The 19,447-nt window shown below is 33.5% G+C and overlaps 1 protein-coding gene across 1 annotated transcript; it reads left to right on the top strand.

Moving 5' to 3' along the window:
* The first annotated feature begins 5,995 nt into the window (after positions 1–5,995).
* LOC118184889 (endothelin-converting enzyme 1-like) lies at positions 5,996–17,774 on the top strand. Its single transcript, XM_085812408.1, has 6 exons — positions 5,996–6,239; positions 8,833–8,966; positions 11,810–11,875; positions 14,150–14,245; positions 16,447–16,523; positions 17,486–17,774. Exons 1-6 carry the CDS (start codon positions 5,996–5,998, stop codon positions 17,583–17,585), a joined length of 717 nt encoding a protein of 238 aa, XP_085668534.1. The 3' UTR covers positions 17,586–17,774.
* Positions 17,775–19,447: the final 1,673 nt, after the last annotated feature.

Raw genomic sequence — 19,447 nt, 5'->3', positions numbered from 1 at the left:
TGTGGGACAAGAGAACACGTCAAGAACAATCAACAATGGGCGTCTTTTCGCTTCACAGACAAGTCCAGGTTCACAATGGAGTGTGATTCAGGTTGTCAGTTGATCTGGAGTGAATAACGCACCGGATACAACCCATCCCACATCGTGGAAAGACACAGTTACAAAGGTGGTGGAATAATGGTTTGGGTTGGAATCTCTTTCGGTAGTCACACTGACCTGCATGTATTCCATGAAGGAACTTTGACCGGTGAGAGATACTGAGATGACATCCTTCATCAATATGTCCTCCCATATGCCGCAGGTACTGGATTTCTTCTGATGGACGACAATGCGCGATGGCACCGTGCTCGGGTTGCTGAAAAATATATTCAGGGTCACGATATGGGACGCATGGAGTGGCCAGCTCAGTCCCCAGACCTGAATCCGATAGAGCGTCTTTGGGACTACCTTGGGAGAGAGGTTGCTGCTTTAAGTACTCCTCTAAATTCGTTAGATGAGCTTGAACAAAGATTACTCCATGTCCGGTCGTTGCCTCCCCTCTCATTGACCGAAAACTTAATTGACACCATGGAACGTCGCTGCCGTCGATGTATTGCAGCTAGGGTTGGACACAATCCTTATTAGAACTCATTTTTGTTATGTTAACACCCCATATTTCCTCAAAAAAAAAAACTACTGTGATATACTGTTTGTCCAAGATTGGGTTTCTCTGCCAAGAGTGCAATTTTTTGTTGTAATTCATGTTTTTATTGCACTTTAGAAACATTCTATGTCGCATTCATTACAGAATGTTTAGTGAACATGTCCTGTAAATTTTTTGTTTCTATGTTGCTTCATTCTCAAATTAGACACAAAAACTCGTTGTTCCTTAGCTTTTGAAAGGCAGTGCATAATATTTTCCACTTTCTTGACACTGAATTCAATTACATATGCATATAAAGTTTTTTTCTTCTTCTGCTTTTTTTGTTTTTTTTCCTTGCAGAATGCGTTTTTTTATCTATTTTTGAGCTGATACGTGTTTACTCATCTGGGAATGGGTGTAGTTTTCTAAATGTTTGTATACAAATACGCACAGACATAGACTACACAGCATATATATTTAGAGAGAGAGAAAGAGAGAGGAAGAGAAAGAGAGAGGAAGAGAAAGACGATAGTTTTAAGCAGGTTGGACAAAACGTAATAAAACACACCGATAGCTTCAAAAAGACTTTATTAGCAGAACTTTTCGAATTATCCAATATATACATTCAAATGATACTCTTCAGAATACCTACATCGTTTCAAAATTAGAAATCCCTCAGCTGCAGATTACAATGAAACCTACACAATTTTTTAGCACAGTACACATTATTTTTTGGCAGCATATACCTTTTCTAGTTACTTAGCAGTTTAAAAGTAAAGCGCTTCTCTAAGGCTGTATTAATGCAAAAATTTATTTTCCTACTTATTGTTTGAACTTATCACAAGAAGTTTTCATAAGAGGTAGTATAATAAACAGAAATCTTAAAACAGCTTTATACAATTTGATAACATTTTTAATAAAAATATATTTACTAGCAGAATAAAATCGGCTTTTGGAATCTAGTAATAAATCATGTTGTTAAATTCTACATGCACACAGTAAGTCAAGTGTAATGTTTCTAAAATCTAATAGACATTTGTGGAATTTTAATACAAAATTATATCTGAGATACAAAATTGTATCTGAGGTATCAAAATTGTATCTGAGGTATCAAAATTGTATCTGAGGTATTGCGCGCCTTCAACCTGCACGCAACCAAGAGGTGACTGTTGAAACTGGAAAATAGACAGAGTCTTGCGAAGGGATTAAGTCCCTTTTTATTTAACTTAAGAAATTACAATTGCGTGCTCTTGACGCTCACAAACTACGCCGACCCGGCGGTAAAATAAAAATAAGAACCTGAAAAAAAATAATAACAAGACTCTAACTACGAGGCTCTCTAAAAGTAACTAACCTCACCGCGTTTTACAATACCGCTGCTAATTCAGCAAACTTTGAATATCACGTTGAACGATTAACAATTCTCCGAGGCAAGCACACAGGCCGAAACGCGGGTTTCTTCAATTTCTGGCTAACTACCTCCGCGCTCGTGAAGTAAGAACAGCACATCTCGAACTCGTTTCCTTTCTATTTAACTCAGAATACTTCCGCTGATAATTTGAATCCTTGCGCGTTCTACGGCTTGACAGGAAAGATAGTTTAAACTTAAAATAAATGTTAGTTAAAATAAATATAAACCCTATAAGGTTAGAATATTTAATAAAGTTTAAGGAGGTTACAGTATAAAATATGGTCTTAGAACTGCTTCTGTCAAATATTTTTAGTGATTTTGTTTTCTGTTAAAGGTCTCTGAATATACATATCGAGTCGTTTAGTGGTTCTCGAAAAATGATTTTATCAAATGCAGGTTTTAGTTGATATAATGAATTATGAAGTACGATATGAAAGTCTCTTACATATTGTTGCGTGCGTACGGGTTCGTTATGAAATGAATGCACAAGTCCGATGAAAAATGAACAAAAATTTATTATTATCACAACAAAAATGCTTACATTTTCTCAAATTATCATGCAGTATTACAATATATCACAGTAGTTATCTTTTAACTACTCAAATATCCAATAGAACGTAATTCAAAACAGCTAAAGAACGCTAATCTGCGAATTCGCTACAATCAACAAGAGCAGTTTTCTAAACAACAACAAACTAAGCAAGCAACTAACTACAAACTGAGATGTTTTCCTCCTTTTATAAGATTTTAAAAATCACGCTCTACAATTTTCCAGTACTTTCTCTAAATCAAAAAGAGATATTTATTTATTTAATGCACGCGCTCTTGTATTTTCAATTTTCCGGCTTAGCTTTCTTTTAATATTCGTCACGCGCTGCACTGCGCGAGAAATAAAACCATTTAATTTATAATTGAACTAACAATAGCTTTTTAAATACCAAATTCATAACACTATGTTCTCTTTCTTACAACAGTTTAAAATACAAATCACACATTTAAATGTTTGTGTAGGAAATGGGAAGGAATGTGTTCATTTTGAATTTAGTACCATTTAAGTAATTGGAGCTGATCGTTTTCGGACTCATTACTAGTATTTAAAGTCACTGTTATAAAATTAAATAAATTTGCTTTCATACAATTGCTTATCACTATTAAAATAATTACTAAAAGCATATATTTTTTGCAGCTTTGCGTCCAGGAATGTTTCGTGATCCATTTTTTAATATTTATCTACCAAAGTGAGTTATTAGAGTATTTCATAAACTTTTGTAAATATAATTTCTGTGAAAATTTGCTTATGCATATCAGAATTATTTCATTTACATCATTCATAAAATTTTCAAAATATTTTAGTATTCATTGGCACATTTATTTCAGTTACCTAAATTATGGAGCTCTTGGTTCTTTGATCGCTTATGAATTAGCCCATGTATTCGATGATACAGGTAAAAATTAATATTTATGTAAAATTAATAGCCTGCATTTAAATAGTGAAACATGCCACATATAGTATAGCCTGAATGTCAGATAAAATGCTAAAACCAAAAATACAGTAATATGCAAGTAATACGTAAAATGAAATTATGCCGCATGTTTACATATTTTTGCGTGCGTACGGGTTCGTAATAGATTGAATGCACACAGAATCGATGATAAGCTTGATAAAATTTATTTTACCAAAAGAAACACTTCACAGTCCTGGAACTTTCTACAAACATATTCGTACAGCTCTTCACAGTATCACACAGCACAATCAGTAGTTACACTTCAAATACTAAGAACGTTAAACACAACGTAATACAAAGCTCATCTAAGAAGCGAATTTAGCACAGATATATCTCAATACTCAGAACTCCCACTAAACTGAACTACTCAGAAGATACTCTCTACAAGCTTATATACTTTCTCCTCGACTGCCGAGAAATCTCTAGTAATTTTCGAAATTATTGGAAGCCATATGAGGGCCGGATATGGTTACAGATATATATCTAGATTATTTACATTTATTCATTCACAATACCAATTACGGTTATCATGGGACTGACCTAAATTTCGCCAAATGGTTACCAAGTTTGGCGACTTTTGGCGAAAATTTGGTAACAATGTCATTAAATTAAAAAGACTAGAAAGCGAATATCTGGTGTCAGACCCCTGGAAATAAGTACTATGTCGAATGGAAGAACCTAAACGTTGCACTCTAAAACTGCAGAAAATGAATCTTTCATGAAAACGACATGGCTTAATAGTAACTGTAAACCTACGTACGGTGTAGTGTAACAGTAACTGTAAACTTTACAAATGTAAAAATTTCAAAATTCAAATGTTTTTATTTCTAGAAAAAGTTATTTCTCGCACATCTGGGGCTCACTGTTAGCTTTCGAATCTCATTTCGGATAGTGAATGAACAATTAAGGAGAAAAATATATCGGTTGCCCGTACGAAAATAATACTTTCATGAAATATTTCTTCGAAACTGGTAGAAAGTCTTTGGAAGCAGAAATTATATGTCCTGTGAATTGTTACGTAGAAATTGGAGGCTCTGCCTCATCGTTGAATTTAACCACGAATTGCATTATAACGATTTGGTTTTGTTTCTTAAAGGCGACAACACGCTTGTCATAGGAATATATACAGATTCAAAAGTCATTCACCTCTTCTCTCTCTACCCGTGAAGTTCACAATTGGCCATTTATGTATTTTAAAGGCGTTGAGCCGAGGTGGTTATATTTGTTGTTGCAGATTATAATTTGAACAATGTAAAATTAATTTCGAAAAGAATTACTTAATTAGGATTTTACAATATGAAATTTAAAACCTCTGAGTTACTGAAACCGCATTTAATAGCTGAATTGTAAAATTACTTCTTTAAATCTCTATTTTCATAAACTTGCGATAATATTTGCATCATTAAAGACAGTAAGAAAGCAAAATAATTTATATTATAAATTAATATTATAAGGTATTTCTTCCGCCTTCCTAGCGTGCCTTCGTGGTGTAGTGGTTCTGCATGCTGGGCCGGTATTCCAGAGGTCCGTGGTTCAATTCCAGGCGAAAGCATTTGCTCGTTTTTCATCTCTCCTACTAACATAATGTCTCTACAATATATACGAAAAGACAAAACCTCTAGAAAGTGTTGAGTTTCAGCGCAACATAATGATTTTAAATATTGAAAGGATAGTCTAGGAAAGTCACTATACTCTATTATCTTACAAATTATCACATAATCAAATAGTGAGGAGCATCTGATACGGTTTAACGAAACTAAAAACATCACTGGGAAACTTGTGAACAAAGAAATGTTTATAAATCTGAGAGAGAAGATGTGATTCTTCTTTAATTTCTTGCAGGATGCTTTCTGGACAATTTCATATGGCTAGCAATTTTTCAAGTAACGAAAATACCATTATTCAAAGAAAATTTAAAAGGTTATGCTGAAGTATATTATGTGAATAAGCAAAACAATCTTATGTGCACACCACATAAATACCTTGTATGACCTATTAAATTATACACATTTTGTGCTGCATTTCATTTAAACATTTTTCCTCGAAGTTTTAAGACACATATTTCTCATTCAATTAAATAAGCTCACCTAACCAGGTAACAGAGTGGGAAAATGTATAAATACAGGGTGATACTAAATTCCTTTTACAAATTAAGAAGGGTGACAATACCCATCCAGTAGAGCAATAATTATCATAGAACATAGGGTCGCATTCCACTGAGAGGCAGAAAAGCGGAAAATAGAAATGCGTTGAGAAAGAAGAGACTATCTCTTAAGACTATCAAGAACTAACCGTATACAAATTTGAACTGAGAAGCAGCAGCATTTTTCTCTTAGTTGGTACCGGAGAAAGCCAATCAGAACAAACGGTGTGCTTGAAAACGGCAAAACATCATCGCTTCAAGTATCACCTTGATAACACCGTCAGAAACTTTTCCTGGATGCTCTGGCGGAGTACATGTACGAAGATTTGGCAGACATTCACCTCACATACGGTGAAGCAAAAGGCAATGGACGCGAAGCACGAAGATTGCACGAACAGCTGTTTCCAAGTCATCCAACCTTTTCCAGTATTGATCGAAGATTGCGAGAAACCGGTTATTTTGCCATCTCAAAAGACAATGCAGGACGTTCGCGAAATGTGCGAAAGTCAGAAATGGAAGGCCGAATTTTGACTAGATATGTAGCAACTCCTTCCACAAGTACGCGAGCGGTGACATACGAAATGGGTATTTCTCAGCAGTGGTGTGGCGCATTTTATACGAGGAATGCACGCACCCCTACCAAGTGCAAAAAGTGCAATCCTTGGACACAGATGATCATTCGTGCTGGGCAAACTTTGTGTAATGAATGCTTGAAATGAGGACTAAAGATCTACGATTTCCTATATCAATATTATTTAGTTATGAGGCTACATTCAGCAGACGTGGCATTTTCAACGTGCACAATCAACACGTTTGGTATAACAGCAATCCCCTCTGCACTACCCCTTATAAACACCAGCATAAATTTTCCGTTAACGTCTGCGCAGGCAGGTGATTACATGGTAGGTCGTTACATCCTGCCAACCAGAGCCAACCAGAGTTTAACCAGAGCAACAATCCGTATCTTCTTGGAACAAGTGTTTCGCAGCTTATTGCTGGTTGTTCCGCTTCCCATCCAGAGACACACATGGTTTATGCACGATGGAGACCAAGCTCATTTTTCCGTCACGGTCCGTAACGTTTTGAATGCCATATATCTTGCACAATAAACGGACGTCGCGGACCTTTTAGCTTCCTCGAATCTCAACCCACGGGACTTTTTCTTCTGGGGCACATGAAATCTCTAGTGTACGAGACGCCTGTAGACTCAGCTGAAGATCTCTTGGAGATAATCGTTGTTGCCGCTGACAAAATTAACACGACGCCAGAAATCTTCGAGAGGGTGGGGCAGTCGTTCCTTCGCCGATATCAACTGTGCAGCGACACACGTGGTCGGCATTTTGAGCCCTTTTCACTTTTGGTCTCGTTCATTCGCTTTCCCAACACTGTTGTAAGTTCAAGTTGGAATTGTAATTTTCCAACTTCAACTCTTTTCTGCCTCTCAGAGTCGATTGCGACCCTATGCTCTATGGAAATTATTCCAGGTCTAGATGGGTACTATCGCCCCTCTTAATTTGTAAAAACCATTTAGAATCCCCCTGTATACATATGTGATGTACCAGCTTTTGTTCGGAATAAATAGATTGGTGAAGATATATAGATGTAGTCTTAGCTTAAATTACCACACGATAAGTTTAAGAAACAGGATCCATTTATTATTGGTCAGGAGAAATAGCAGTTACGAAAATCATATTTCCAGAGTAAATAAAAAAGAATTCCTAATAACTTTTTGTATGAAGTTTGCTGCATCGTTACATTAAAGAAAATAACCCCAATATTCCTTTGCGAGTTCTTTTATAGCCTCTGGAAAGGGGAGCTTCCAAGAAATGACGTCAGCCACGACAGCCATTCCAGTTCGCTTTAAATATCTCCAGAACATTCTATAACTGTACGTGTAGAAAAGGCGGGTAAAACAACTTGACTACGGGGGCTGTGCATTTAATTCCACGTACTTTCAACTAAGAAGACCGTCGCTATTAAAAAATGAAAAGAACATTCAGTTAGAATTTTAAGTGTATTCTTGACTATAGAATTTTGTTATTACATATATATATATATATATATATATATATATATATACGATTGCTGCTGCTGATTGCAACGAAAACAGGTGGTGCACAAGTATATATTGGTACAGTTTCATGCACAAAGTTTCAGCGTTCTACGGCTACTCGTTCTTGAGTTATCCGAGATACATACGCACGTATGTACGTACGTACAGACGTCCAGAAATGAATTTCTTCTGAATCCATTTTATATCCTTTTACAATCTGTTTTGGCAAACACAGTCCTTTATTCTGCCTACGTCACACAAAACCTTCATTTAATTGGTTTCGAGAGCGGTTGATATATGATACCCGAAATTTTTCACGATTTTAATATTTCCTTTATTTCGTACAAGAAATTTAAAAAAAAAGGAAAAGCAGAGTCTGTCAACGAAAGAATACTTTGAACTTCTTTTCTAAACTAGTCTTTTCCGTTATTTCTCCTTAAGGAGCTTAAGAGATGATATCAGTTCTTTAGAATATTTCAGAACCAATCGTGTTCATTATAAAAGTAGATTTATCATTTACAACAGGAATGCTGTGCTTAAGATTAATTTCAAATAAAATTGAGAAGCTTCTTTTTTAGTTATTTTTTTATGAAACTGCTCATGAAAAAGAAATAATCTTGAAGCAGCCTTGCTTTTCTATTTTTTAAGTGTTTACACTGCACAGAACATATTGGCCTCTAACTTTCATGTGCCTTCGCGCACAGTCAGTTTTTTAGTCTTAGTCTCTGCTGTTTGGTAAAGCGTAAGAACTTTAAATGACAACGTATTTAACTAGTTACGTGTACAACGTAATGTATTAACTAACATATTACGGTATCTAATAATGTATTTAATTGATATAAATTATGATGTACTTAATAAATCCAACTGATAACTTTTAGGAACTTTTGAAGCTTTGCTGTAACTTATGCAAATATCTCTAGAGTCATATGTTACGTGCCTAGCACAAAATCATTTGTCTCTTTCCAACTTTTAGAGGGGTTTTGTTTAGGATTTCAGTAACTTACATATTTATTTAGTTTAGCTTTTAATTTTATTTAAGTATTCATTTACAATATTTACTCTTTGCTGCTTTCAATATTGATTTTAACATTGCAGGTCGGCAGCTTGATAAAGATGGAAACGCAGTTCAATGGTGGAGTGACTACGCAGAGAAACGTTTCAAAGAGAACGCCCAATGCTTAGTAAAGCAGTACAGAATTAATACGAATATTTATATAGGTACAAGTGAGGTAAGACAGATTTATGTCATTTGATCATTATCATTTGCCGGCATTAAAATTAAAGAATGAGTGTGACACTAATTGCATAAAGATTGACTAACATTCGTTGAATACAATTAAGGGTAGTAAAATGGGCATTTTGGGCATGTTGTTCAACTAGGAAGAACGCTGACTGATGAATAAGGTTTTATTCCCATGATATGCAAAAAATCCAGTACGTGCAAATCATTAAAGCAGCATATGCTATGCTGTGCACATATCCTAAAAGTAAAATTTTAAGTTTGAGATTGGTCAGGTACTGTTAGTCATATCTCTAATGTATAAGTTAGAAGTGGCTAATAATTGGTAGACTTGTGACAGGTAAAGAACAACTAGATGTCCCCAGAAGTTTCCTTAAGTGTGAAGGCAAAATTACAGAGCCGCAGCTGAAAGTTACTATTTATCATTGCTAGTATTCAGAAACAGTTAAGTAGCTGCCATATATCAGGCTTACTAAGACCATCAACCACTATGGTTCGCAAAGAATCTCTAAACAGTTTTACATGAAGTACCAGAACTTCGTACATGTACATCTCCGTATTTACAGAAAGTATTTCAAGTTCTTTTCAGTCATTTTTCATGATATCTTGCAAAGCAGATAGAAATTATATCCTTCATGCTATGTCTGATTGTTTATTTGTATATCGAACTGTGCAGAAGGACTATGTGTCTAAGTGAAGAAGTTAGAATGTTTTTAAATTATAAAAATGGCTTATATTTGTCATATAGGGAGAAAATCCCAAACCCATTCGTTCAGACAACCGTTCGCCCGGAATGAACCAAAGCAACTTTTATTCTTCAATAAAGTCCATTCTTTCATGGATGTGAAATAGAAGTTTGCACTTCTCAGAATCTCTCCATATGAAACCTTGGATTGCTTAATGGTGTAATGAAATGTAATAAAATGTAAATGAAATGTATATCAGCGTGCTGCAACCCTCCTGGCCTATAATAATCGGCCTCATGACTAACGTAGCACACCCAACACAGATTAAAACGAAAATATGATTAGCTCTTTCCTGCACACTAACTTTTAAAGTTGGAGTTTTGATTAAAAAAAACTGTAGGCAGTCTAAATTAGGCCTAGGGGAGTACACAAGTAAACTTTTGTGAAGATAGGATTAGTATAAGAACACTGTGTGTAGGAACACACAGTAAATTAAGTCAAATAAGTTCATTTTTCTTTTACTGCGTGTAAGAACACACAATAAATTCATTCGAGTCAAATGAGTTCATTTTCAGTTTACTGTATGTGGTCTTTTTGTATTCCTAACAAAAGAAATTAAGTCAATTTGAAATTACTGAGAAATGTCAATTTTCTCGCTTAAAGATTGATATAGGGTAAGGTGACCAGACGTCCCGATTTTTAACAATTTGTCCCGCCTCCCGCGGCGTTTTAAAAAAGTCCCGATTTTTTGGAAAAAAGGCACGACAAGCTAGGAAACGGCAGAAGAATACGGTTTTGTGGCTACTTAGCCAGGATATGAGTTTTATATTATTTTTATAAATTTTATAATGTTAAATTTTAATAATAACAATTTACATGCAACTGCAACATATTGAGACCAGCTTTTCAAAGTTCGCATTGTTGATCAGTTGTTAGAATTCGACCCCTATTATTTGGACTTATTTGGCTGAATTTAAGAGACAGTACTCTTATTATTTATATTTTATAGTGGTGGCAAAAGGTCTAGCTTCGGCCTTGAAAGTAACGCTTACAACTTACGTTACGGCAAATTCAGAGGAAAAATAATACAAGTTAATATTGCTATTATTTAGAAAGAAATATAGGATTGAAATCAAAATAATTTTTAAAATATAGTTACTTTAAACCAAACAAATTAATTTAATTTTTAAACTAACAATAAAATATGTTCATGTAATTATGTACCTACTTACTGTGATTTTAAGCAATATATATAGATAAAAATTTATAATACAAATTATAAATTTATAATAAATTACTTCTTTAGATTTTTGACATAATGAGTAAGAATAGAAGGATGCAAAATTCAAAGATGATCTAAGAAGTGAATTTCCTTTTCTTGAAAAAAATGAAAAGCAATTACATGGTAAAATGTGAGAAATGTAATGGTGAATTTTCTATTTCACGCAGCACTTATTTATAATTCGTTTAAGAATGATATTTTAAAACACTCGGAGACACAGAAACATAAGAGATATTTAAATACTACTGCATCTTCCTCCAAAATGCAAGAATTCTTTCGGAAAACAATTTATGGAGACGAAGGAAAAAAATTAGCATTACAGGAGAACTTATGTCTTTTTATACTAATAACCATAATCATTCTTTCAGATCTTGTACATCATAAGTTGTCCAAAAGTTATTCAACAAAAAACGACAGCAATCTACTAAGAGAATACACTTAAATGAAAAATATGCCAAAGAATAAAATAATACTATACGTAATTTTTAATGTATTATATTTGTAAATTGTACTTATGTTGAAATTAAAAAAATACATATTACAATACTATTTTTGAGTTCTTTGAAATTTGTGTTGCTCCATATATACCAAATTTTTAATCAAGAATCCCGCCCCTCGGTAAATGGTGTCCCGCTTTACCAATGTCACCTTATAGTGGGAAAAGGTTATCTGAGTCGGTATAAAATGATTTTGAAGTGTTTGAATATATACAAACTAAGCGTCTTGCAGAATGTTATAAGAATGCAAAAGGTTTTAAAAGTGGACTTATTCCTGAGTACCCTTTGTAGCTGTTGTAACTGTTTAACTGTAACAATTCTTGAATACAGATACGTATATATTTTGAAGAAATTATTTCTTTCGTAGGCAGACGGAAGAAAGGCAGAAGAAGAAATAATATCTGGCATTGGAGGTCTGAAAGCAGCTTACTGGGTAAGGAATATTTGAATTTTATGAAGCAATGAAATAATGTTTCAGTGTCCAGATATAAAATATAATGAAATAAAAGCAATGCATTTAAGAAAAATGATTACATTTACTTGTAAATAGAATGGTCAGTTACAGAAATGTAAATGATTATTTAACTAGTATATTCGAAGGTTACAGCCGAAAACATCGCGGCGAAAACATCGCAGACGAAAACGTCGCGGAGAAAACAATGCAAGGCGAAAACGTCGTGCTACAAAACATCGTGGGAGAAAACATCGCAAAGAGAAAACATCGCAGTTCTAAAACGTCGTGGTACAAAACATAGTCGTCGAAAATAAAGCGGTTCAAAAATTTCGCTGTTGCTATGTTCGCCGTTTACCAGTCTGCTCTTGCACTCTCTTCTGCTAACCCATTTGTCTTTTTAGCTTTGTTATTAAGGATCATTTTCTTTGCATTTACACCGCATGCAATTCAACAGCAAAATCACAGAGCTTTTAAAAGCAGTATAGAAGCGTATGATTAAAATTTCAGATGCAGTGTTAAATCTTGGCATACAATTTGCTATTTATTTTAAGTCTTTTCTGAGTTCAACATATCGACATTCAGTTTTCGTAGTAAGATGGCTTACAGAATGTGTTCCTCTCTTTTCATTATTAACACTTTATGTGCTAACTTTATTTATTAAATATCACGTTCTTCACATTTAAGTCACATAAAATTCATTCAACAGCGAAATCACAAAATATTTAAAAACAGCATATATTTTTCCTGATAGAGTGTGTTCGCCGTATTTTAAGTCTGCTACATTATTTTTTTTAAAAAACTAGCCACTTGCCCATTCAACCACCTAAAACAGTACTATAATATATATATGTTACCGTGAAAGACCGAAATTGGAGAATGTCAACATTCACCAAATACGTCGGTGAAAGATCGAATATTGCATTACATTCTTGTACATTTGGACCCTCACCGGTGTATGTCGACAATCACAGATATGCTCTGGTGTAGGTCGAAAAGAGAGGAGTATATATGTACACGCTGTCATTTCAAAAGAAAGTGTTCCACAAATAAATGCAGTTTTAAAAGCAAGGGCCTCTTGTGCAATTCAAAGTGTCATAATAGTTTAAGTTGTTGCAATAAATAAGATTTGAATCACGGAATTTAGTAAGTTTTTAACTTCTATTATTTTCCTTTCTCATTTTGAATGTACAGTGTGTTTTAAGTTCTTATGTTCTTAAGTTCTTATTTTAAGTCTCAAGTGCGTTTTTTCGTGACCAATTTTTTCGCGACGAATTACGGAGAAGAAAATGTAATATTCTTATGTGTTCAACATTCACCATTAGTACATGGTGAATGTCGACATTGACCGGTTTAAGTCATAAAGAAGAGTATTTGGAAAATATTTTGGACACACACCAAGCGACTATGTGAATATTGACATTCACCGGTGAAAGTCGACATTCTCCAGATTTCGGTGTTTCACCGTAACATATATACATAGATAGATAGATGTTGTTGTTTCAAATGCTCACTTGGCTGATCTATGTTCAGCCCAAGTCCTCTCACAGTACCTTATAGGTGACTTTATAGAGATGACATCGGCAGTCAAAGTTAGGATACGAAGTTCTGATGTCTAAGCAAATGAAAAGCAAACGGTTCGATCAAAATATCTTCTAGAATAATTTTGTACGTAAAAACTTCTAAAAAATTTGCAGCATCACAGCTGAGTGCAGTTTTCGAGCTTAGCTGTGTGGTGCAGTATAAAGTCGATTTTTATGTCATCATAGATCAGTTTGTTTCTTATTAGATAACGAACATTTACAATTCTTCTCAGAATCTTATCTTGCATTACCTGACGTTTATAGAAGTCTGCCTTTGCGACTAACGCCCAGGCTGCAGATACGTAGCATAAAATTGGCCTTATAGAGCATTGGTATATCCTTCTCTTATTGTTCAGAAAACAGTCCAGAATAGTTTCCTATGAGTACAGAAAATTGGCTTGCGATACCATAGACTTTTCCAATGATGTGCTTAATATGACAAGTCCATGTAAGCCTTCACTTAATAATAACCTCTAGGTAACTTACATTATTTACACTGTTTATAATTTCCCCAAATAAGACAATCTTAGAAATTTCCTTTCGGTTTTCATTTAAATACTACTTTGCTATACTCTTATCATGCTATCGTAAGCTATTGCAGAAGCTTTCACTTTCGATTTTGAATTTTTATGCCTAATCATCTGTTTAATTCTTATTGGGTATTTTATTTCAGGCGTATCAAGCATGGGTAGTACAGCACAGAATGGAGCCAAAACTTTCGACACTCAAATTTTCACCGAATCAGTTATTCTGGATGCGGGCTGAGAACGTAAGTCAACAGCTAAAATATACATTAGTGGATGCTGCTTGAGCAAAATGCTGGCAGAAAGTATATTGAATCACGTCTAAATTCTCTTAAAATAAAAAATGACATTTAATCCTATATCATTAATTGTAACATAGGACCTGCAATGTAAACTAAATGCTGCAAAATGAATAAATTACTCATTTCTCCTCAGCACTTAAATGTTTCGATGAATACTTTGACCAAGAAGCTGAAAATGGCTGATTCTGCTACCGCTGCATATAACTGCTCATAACCAAATGTTGCTAACTCTATTCAAGGTTTTTACGACCTAAGTCGAAAGTAGAGAAATTTCAGAAATTTACATCTTGAGTTTCGTAACATAGAAATTTATTAATTGCTAAATTTTCCCTTATGTCAGAAGCTTTCTAGACGTAACATTTTAACAATACTTTTATCCTTAGCAAAGGCTTTCCAAAAAGTTTTCGGGCTTTAGATTATATAACGTCAAATAATGTTACCCCCCGCTGCCAAGCACTTGCTTCTTGTTGCACTAGCTATTGTTAGTGAACCGGTTGTTAACGAATAATATACTGTCCTTCCCTTCTCCTCCACTGTTATATAATAAATAAATATATATATATTTGAAAACATATAGACTCCCCGTGCACCACAGATGCACAGGGCTTACAGAAGTAAGTTAACTAAAACGTTAAAAGTTACATGCATAAGCAAAAAGAACAAAAGCAGAGAACAGCATTCTGGACTTTACGAAAACAGATAAGTTTACTGGCCACGTCACTCCGAACATTTTCAGGTCGTTCTGCAAGTATAATCTAGGGCATGTGAAAATCAAATGTTCCACATCCTGAGTTACTCTTTTGGAACATTCACATAAATTGTTTGATCTTAGATTAAAACGAAACAGGTAACTTGCAAATTTACCGTAACTAGATAAAAGCTGAGAAATTTTAAACCTATAGAGAAGAAACACTCGGAATGCAGTATATGGTAAATAGAAAGAAATACCTTTTAGGTGACCATAGCAATTACAAGATGAAACATATTCCTCATTCCACTTAGCTAAAAGCTTCTTATAATAAAAAGACTTCCAATAGCTCTTTCGAATGCTAATGTTGATATCAATGGGTAAATTTAAAAATTGAAATGAAACATTTTCACTATCGGATAACATGAAGGGTTCGTCATGTTCATCTTCCGTTATATCTTCAGGCGTATGACCGAATTTTGTTTCATCTTCACCATCACTAGTATTCTGATCCATAAATAACCCTTTCCAGCTTTCACCAAGACCAAACATCCTTGCTGTAGCACGATTTCCATTTCCTTTCACAAAATGAATGACTTCCCATTTGAAAACAGCACTGTGTTTGTTTCTTTTCGCGCAAGCCTTACTTACTATTAAAAGAAGCGCTAGATCAACTGCATTTGAACTAAAGCAAATGCGATTTACTAAATCACACCTTCAAATGACTATAGAAAGGGAAAACATCCAGCTCCTAAATTCACGAATTCATTAAAGTTGGAAGTGCTCTGCAGTAGCATTCTTTGGGACATCTGCATTGAATACAATCCACCCTCTTTTCCTAAATATTTACTCCCTCAAGCATTCAGCCCACACTTATTTTGTTCCTCTTATCGCTTGTCAATGCGATTTACCATTGTTCGAAAGGCTAGGATAAATGTTTTAATAAATGACCTCAAAAGATAAGAGCAATGAACATCTCTCTTTTAGATTTCTTCGTGAATAATTGGATGCGCGTTATAAAGCGAATATACCTAAAATTTAAAAAATGTAGCTTGAAATTATATATGAGTGTATACACCGGAAAATATGGTATTTAGTTTTCCTATTTCTTCACGGTCCTTCTATAGCACTCCGGCACGTCTAATTTTAGAAATTAAGTCCTGAAACTGTCCCAGTTTTTTTGTGTAAGGTGTACCTGACACTCCTCGTGTCAACTGTACTTGATGCCAAGTGTACCTCGTATGAGATGTACTTTTTTGTACAAGCTGTACCTGATACTTCCTCCTGTAGACAACCAGGTGAAGGCATGGTAGACATTGAGAGATACTCTTATACATGTTTCCCCTTAAGAAGAAGGCCTTAAGAAGTACTTAAGAAGCACTACTTTTTTAATCTTTCTGTATATATATGCACAAATGTAACCATTTATGGATGCTTCACATTCAGTCTTTTTCAGATATGGTGTGAGAAAGCTGATCCAACACATACACTACGTAGCGTTCTCGCCGGATCACGCATTCCGCAAAATTTAAGGTGAGTAAAATAAGAATTTACTGGATTAAATATTAGGCAATAATCTAAGAAGAAATACTTCCATTGTGGCTTTGGTAACATATATTAAACATGCTAAGGTTTTCAGAACCACCTGATTGTTAAGTTTAACCTTGCAAAGTTGTAATAGTATTAATTAAAATAGACTGAGTTAACTTCCTTATAATTAATAAAATTAATTATAATAGATAGTAATAATTCATATAGATAGACTGAGTAACTTCCTTATTAATTAAAATAGATTAATTAAAATAGACTGATAATTAATAATTAAATAGACTGAGTTAAATTTAATTAAAATTAATAATTAAATAATTAAAACAGGCCGAGTTAATTTAATTTAAAAAATTAAAATAGACTGAGTAGCTTCCTTATAATGCCGAACTTCTTGTCTTACCTTCTTAGTAAAGTCACAAAATACAAACTGACAACAACAAACGTGCAAAACTAATATTTATCAAAGCTTGATCTTTACGACTAAGAAGAATAAGAAAACTATATTTCTTTAAGTTGTAGCTTGATAAGACAGTAATAGTTGAATATTCGCAAATCAAAACTTTATAGACTAGAACCTGACTCCTGCACTAACAAACCTTTTAACATAACCACGTACAAGTGAAAAATGAAATCCACCAGATAGTTAGTGCACTAACAGGAACAAAGGATTTCACTGCTTTCCGGGCTGAGAACTGACAACCCTCTCTTACTAAATTTAGATTCTCTCTTCTTGTTTATTGAGACTGCATTTTCTCGCGGAGTGGATGAAAACGTAGAAATGTAGGAATTCTTCAACATAAGAAATTAATTATTATTTAAAAGAAGCGTTACATATTTAAAAGAGGCTTTATTTTGTTTAATTACTGTAAAATTTTTGAATTTTTGATAGTAAATTTAATGTTATGTTACCGTCAAACAAATTTAAAATAGTGCATAATCTGTTTCAGAGTGATGGGATCATTGTCCAACCTACCAGAGTTTGCCGAAGATTTCTGTTGCTCATTTGATATAACAACAGATCAACAAAACAGATGCCAAGTTTGGTAAAAAAAAAAAAAAAAAAAAAAAAAAAAAAAAAAAAAAACTTACTGAACAGTTCAAAAGTTCACACAAAATATGAACCAAACACAAAAGTTTGGTAAAAAAAACTTACTGAACAGTTCAAAAGTTCACACAAAATATGAAACAAACACAAAAGTTTGTAAAAAAAAATTACTATGCAAAGGCTGTGCGCATGCATTTATGTAAAATTTCTAAGCAGTTGTAATTTTGTGAGAAATTTCATTTATATTGAAATAAAAGTATTTTCTTATCTTTTAGCAGTCCCACTCATTTTTTTTAAAAATTTCATGATGCATTTTATTTAAATAACAACACTTTACACCAAGAAAAAAATGCCATTAAAAGTAAAAAAGAAGAAAACAATTTTACACGCGAAAGGCTAGATTTCTTTAAAAATATCTGTAATCAAATAATCATTCCTTTTCGTTGAAACAAGCAATAATCCAATGATGTATTTTGCTTTATTTAAATCTGTAAGATTTCACGAGCAAATTAAATCAGAATTTCCATACAAAACTTCTACGCCTTTGTTCAACCAATTACAGACTTCTGCTAGTGTTTCAAGTATTTCGGAAAATTAGTTTGTGATTGCAAAAACGGCAGACTGCAAACAGTATTTTACCGAAAAAAAATTAGAAATAAGAAAAAAAAATTGTAAGTTTTCACATTTTATATTACGCCTAAAGAGGCCTTTCTTTTAACGCTTTTTGTGTTATCTTTATTTGTTAAATATATGTTCTTCGCACTTAAACCATAAAATTCAGTTCAACAGCAATATCACAAAATAATTTAAAAAGAGCATATCTTTAGAATTCTCGATACACAGTCTCATGCGTTGGATATAAAAATGTTTTTTTTTTCATACAGTGTTCCCATTGATCGCTTTGAAATAGTTGAGTTTTAATCAAAAATATGTTAAGGTTTTAGAAAATATGAAAGAGATAATAAAACAAATTCCAAATTTGGGCTTCCAGATGCCCATATTCGGGTGGAGGATTACGTTATTCAAAATCTGACAGCTGTAGACACCTTTGTTTTATCACAATGCGAGAAATATACACATACAAATGCAGATTCTTCATTATTTAATTTTTTTAAATATAATACAAGGCGATATATTTGATGGTAGCAATTTGAAAAGTGATTCAACCATCTAAGTTTGCAATGCAAAATGCCAAAATAAAATTAATAGCCCTTCTGGGCTAACGCCCTTTGGGCTCAAAATTTACGTAGTGCCTTTTTTATAGCCACCTAAGGATAAATTCTATTTCAGCTACAGTAAGCATATGCTTTCGTACAGGGCATTGCAGTTCAGCTTGTTGTGCATGATTGTGATTAAAAAATAATAATCATGGAATTACTAATAAAAGCTGGAACTTCGAAGCTAATATGACTATTAAATGAAAATGAAAATTTTAATATTAATTTAAAGTCTAATACTGCATCTGTAATAGTTTTTCAACTCTGTTTTCATAGCAACTTTTTAAACCACACACAGTGAAACTGGGAACAAAATCAGAGCAAGTTAACAATAAACAGTTTTCTTTGGGAAGCATTCTAATACCATCAATGTGACCTTTATCTTAATCAAATAATACAAAATTACATCGTGATAAATTATTTTAAAATCAATTTATACTGTCCTTAGACTTGAATTGTAAAGCAAATCGGCGATATAATATATAAAAGTAAAAACTAAGATTAATAAAAGGAGAAATAAACATTAAATGAAAATTCCGTGAGTCATTCTTCGGGTTAAGAACAAACTACGAAAGCTAATTAAGGTAATCTAATAGTAATATCAATAATAGATGCTTACGACGAAGACTAGAACTTTTATAATTTCG

Source organism: Stegodyphus dumicola, chromosome 3 (genome assembly GCF_044657685.1).
Source record: "Stegodyphus dumicola isolate Sdum_Otavi_A_Nest chromosome 3, ASM4465768v1".
Lineage (NCBI taxonomy): Eukaryota > Metazoa > Arthropoda > Arachnida > Araneae > Eresidae > Stegodyphus > Stegodyphus dumicola.
This window is presented reverse-complemented; position numbering and strand designations above follow the sequence as displayed.

What these genes read in the sequence shown, in the direction of transcription:
- LOC118184889 (XM_085812408.1), top strand. Translation starts at nt 5,996, where the DNA reads ATGTACGAAGATTTGGCAGACATTCACCTCACATACGGTGAAGCAAAA. An exon ending in TCTGGATGCGGGCTGAGAAC is followed by an intron (nt 14,246 to 16,446) that starts GTAAGTCAACAG and finishes AGTCTTTTTCAG; the next exon opens with ATATGGTGTGAGAAAGCTGA. An exon ending in CGCATTCCGCAAAATTTAAG is followed by an intron (nt 16,524 to 17,485) that starts GTGAGTAAAATA and finishes AATCTGTTTCAG; the next exon opens with AGTGATGGGATCATTGTCCA.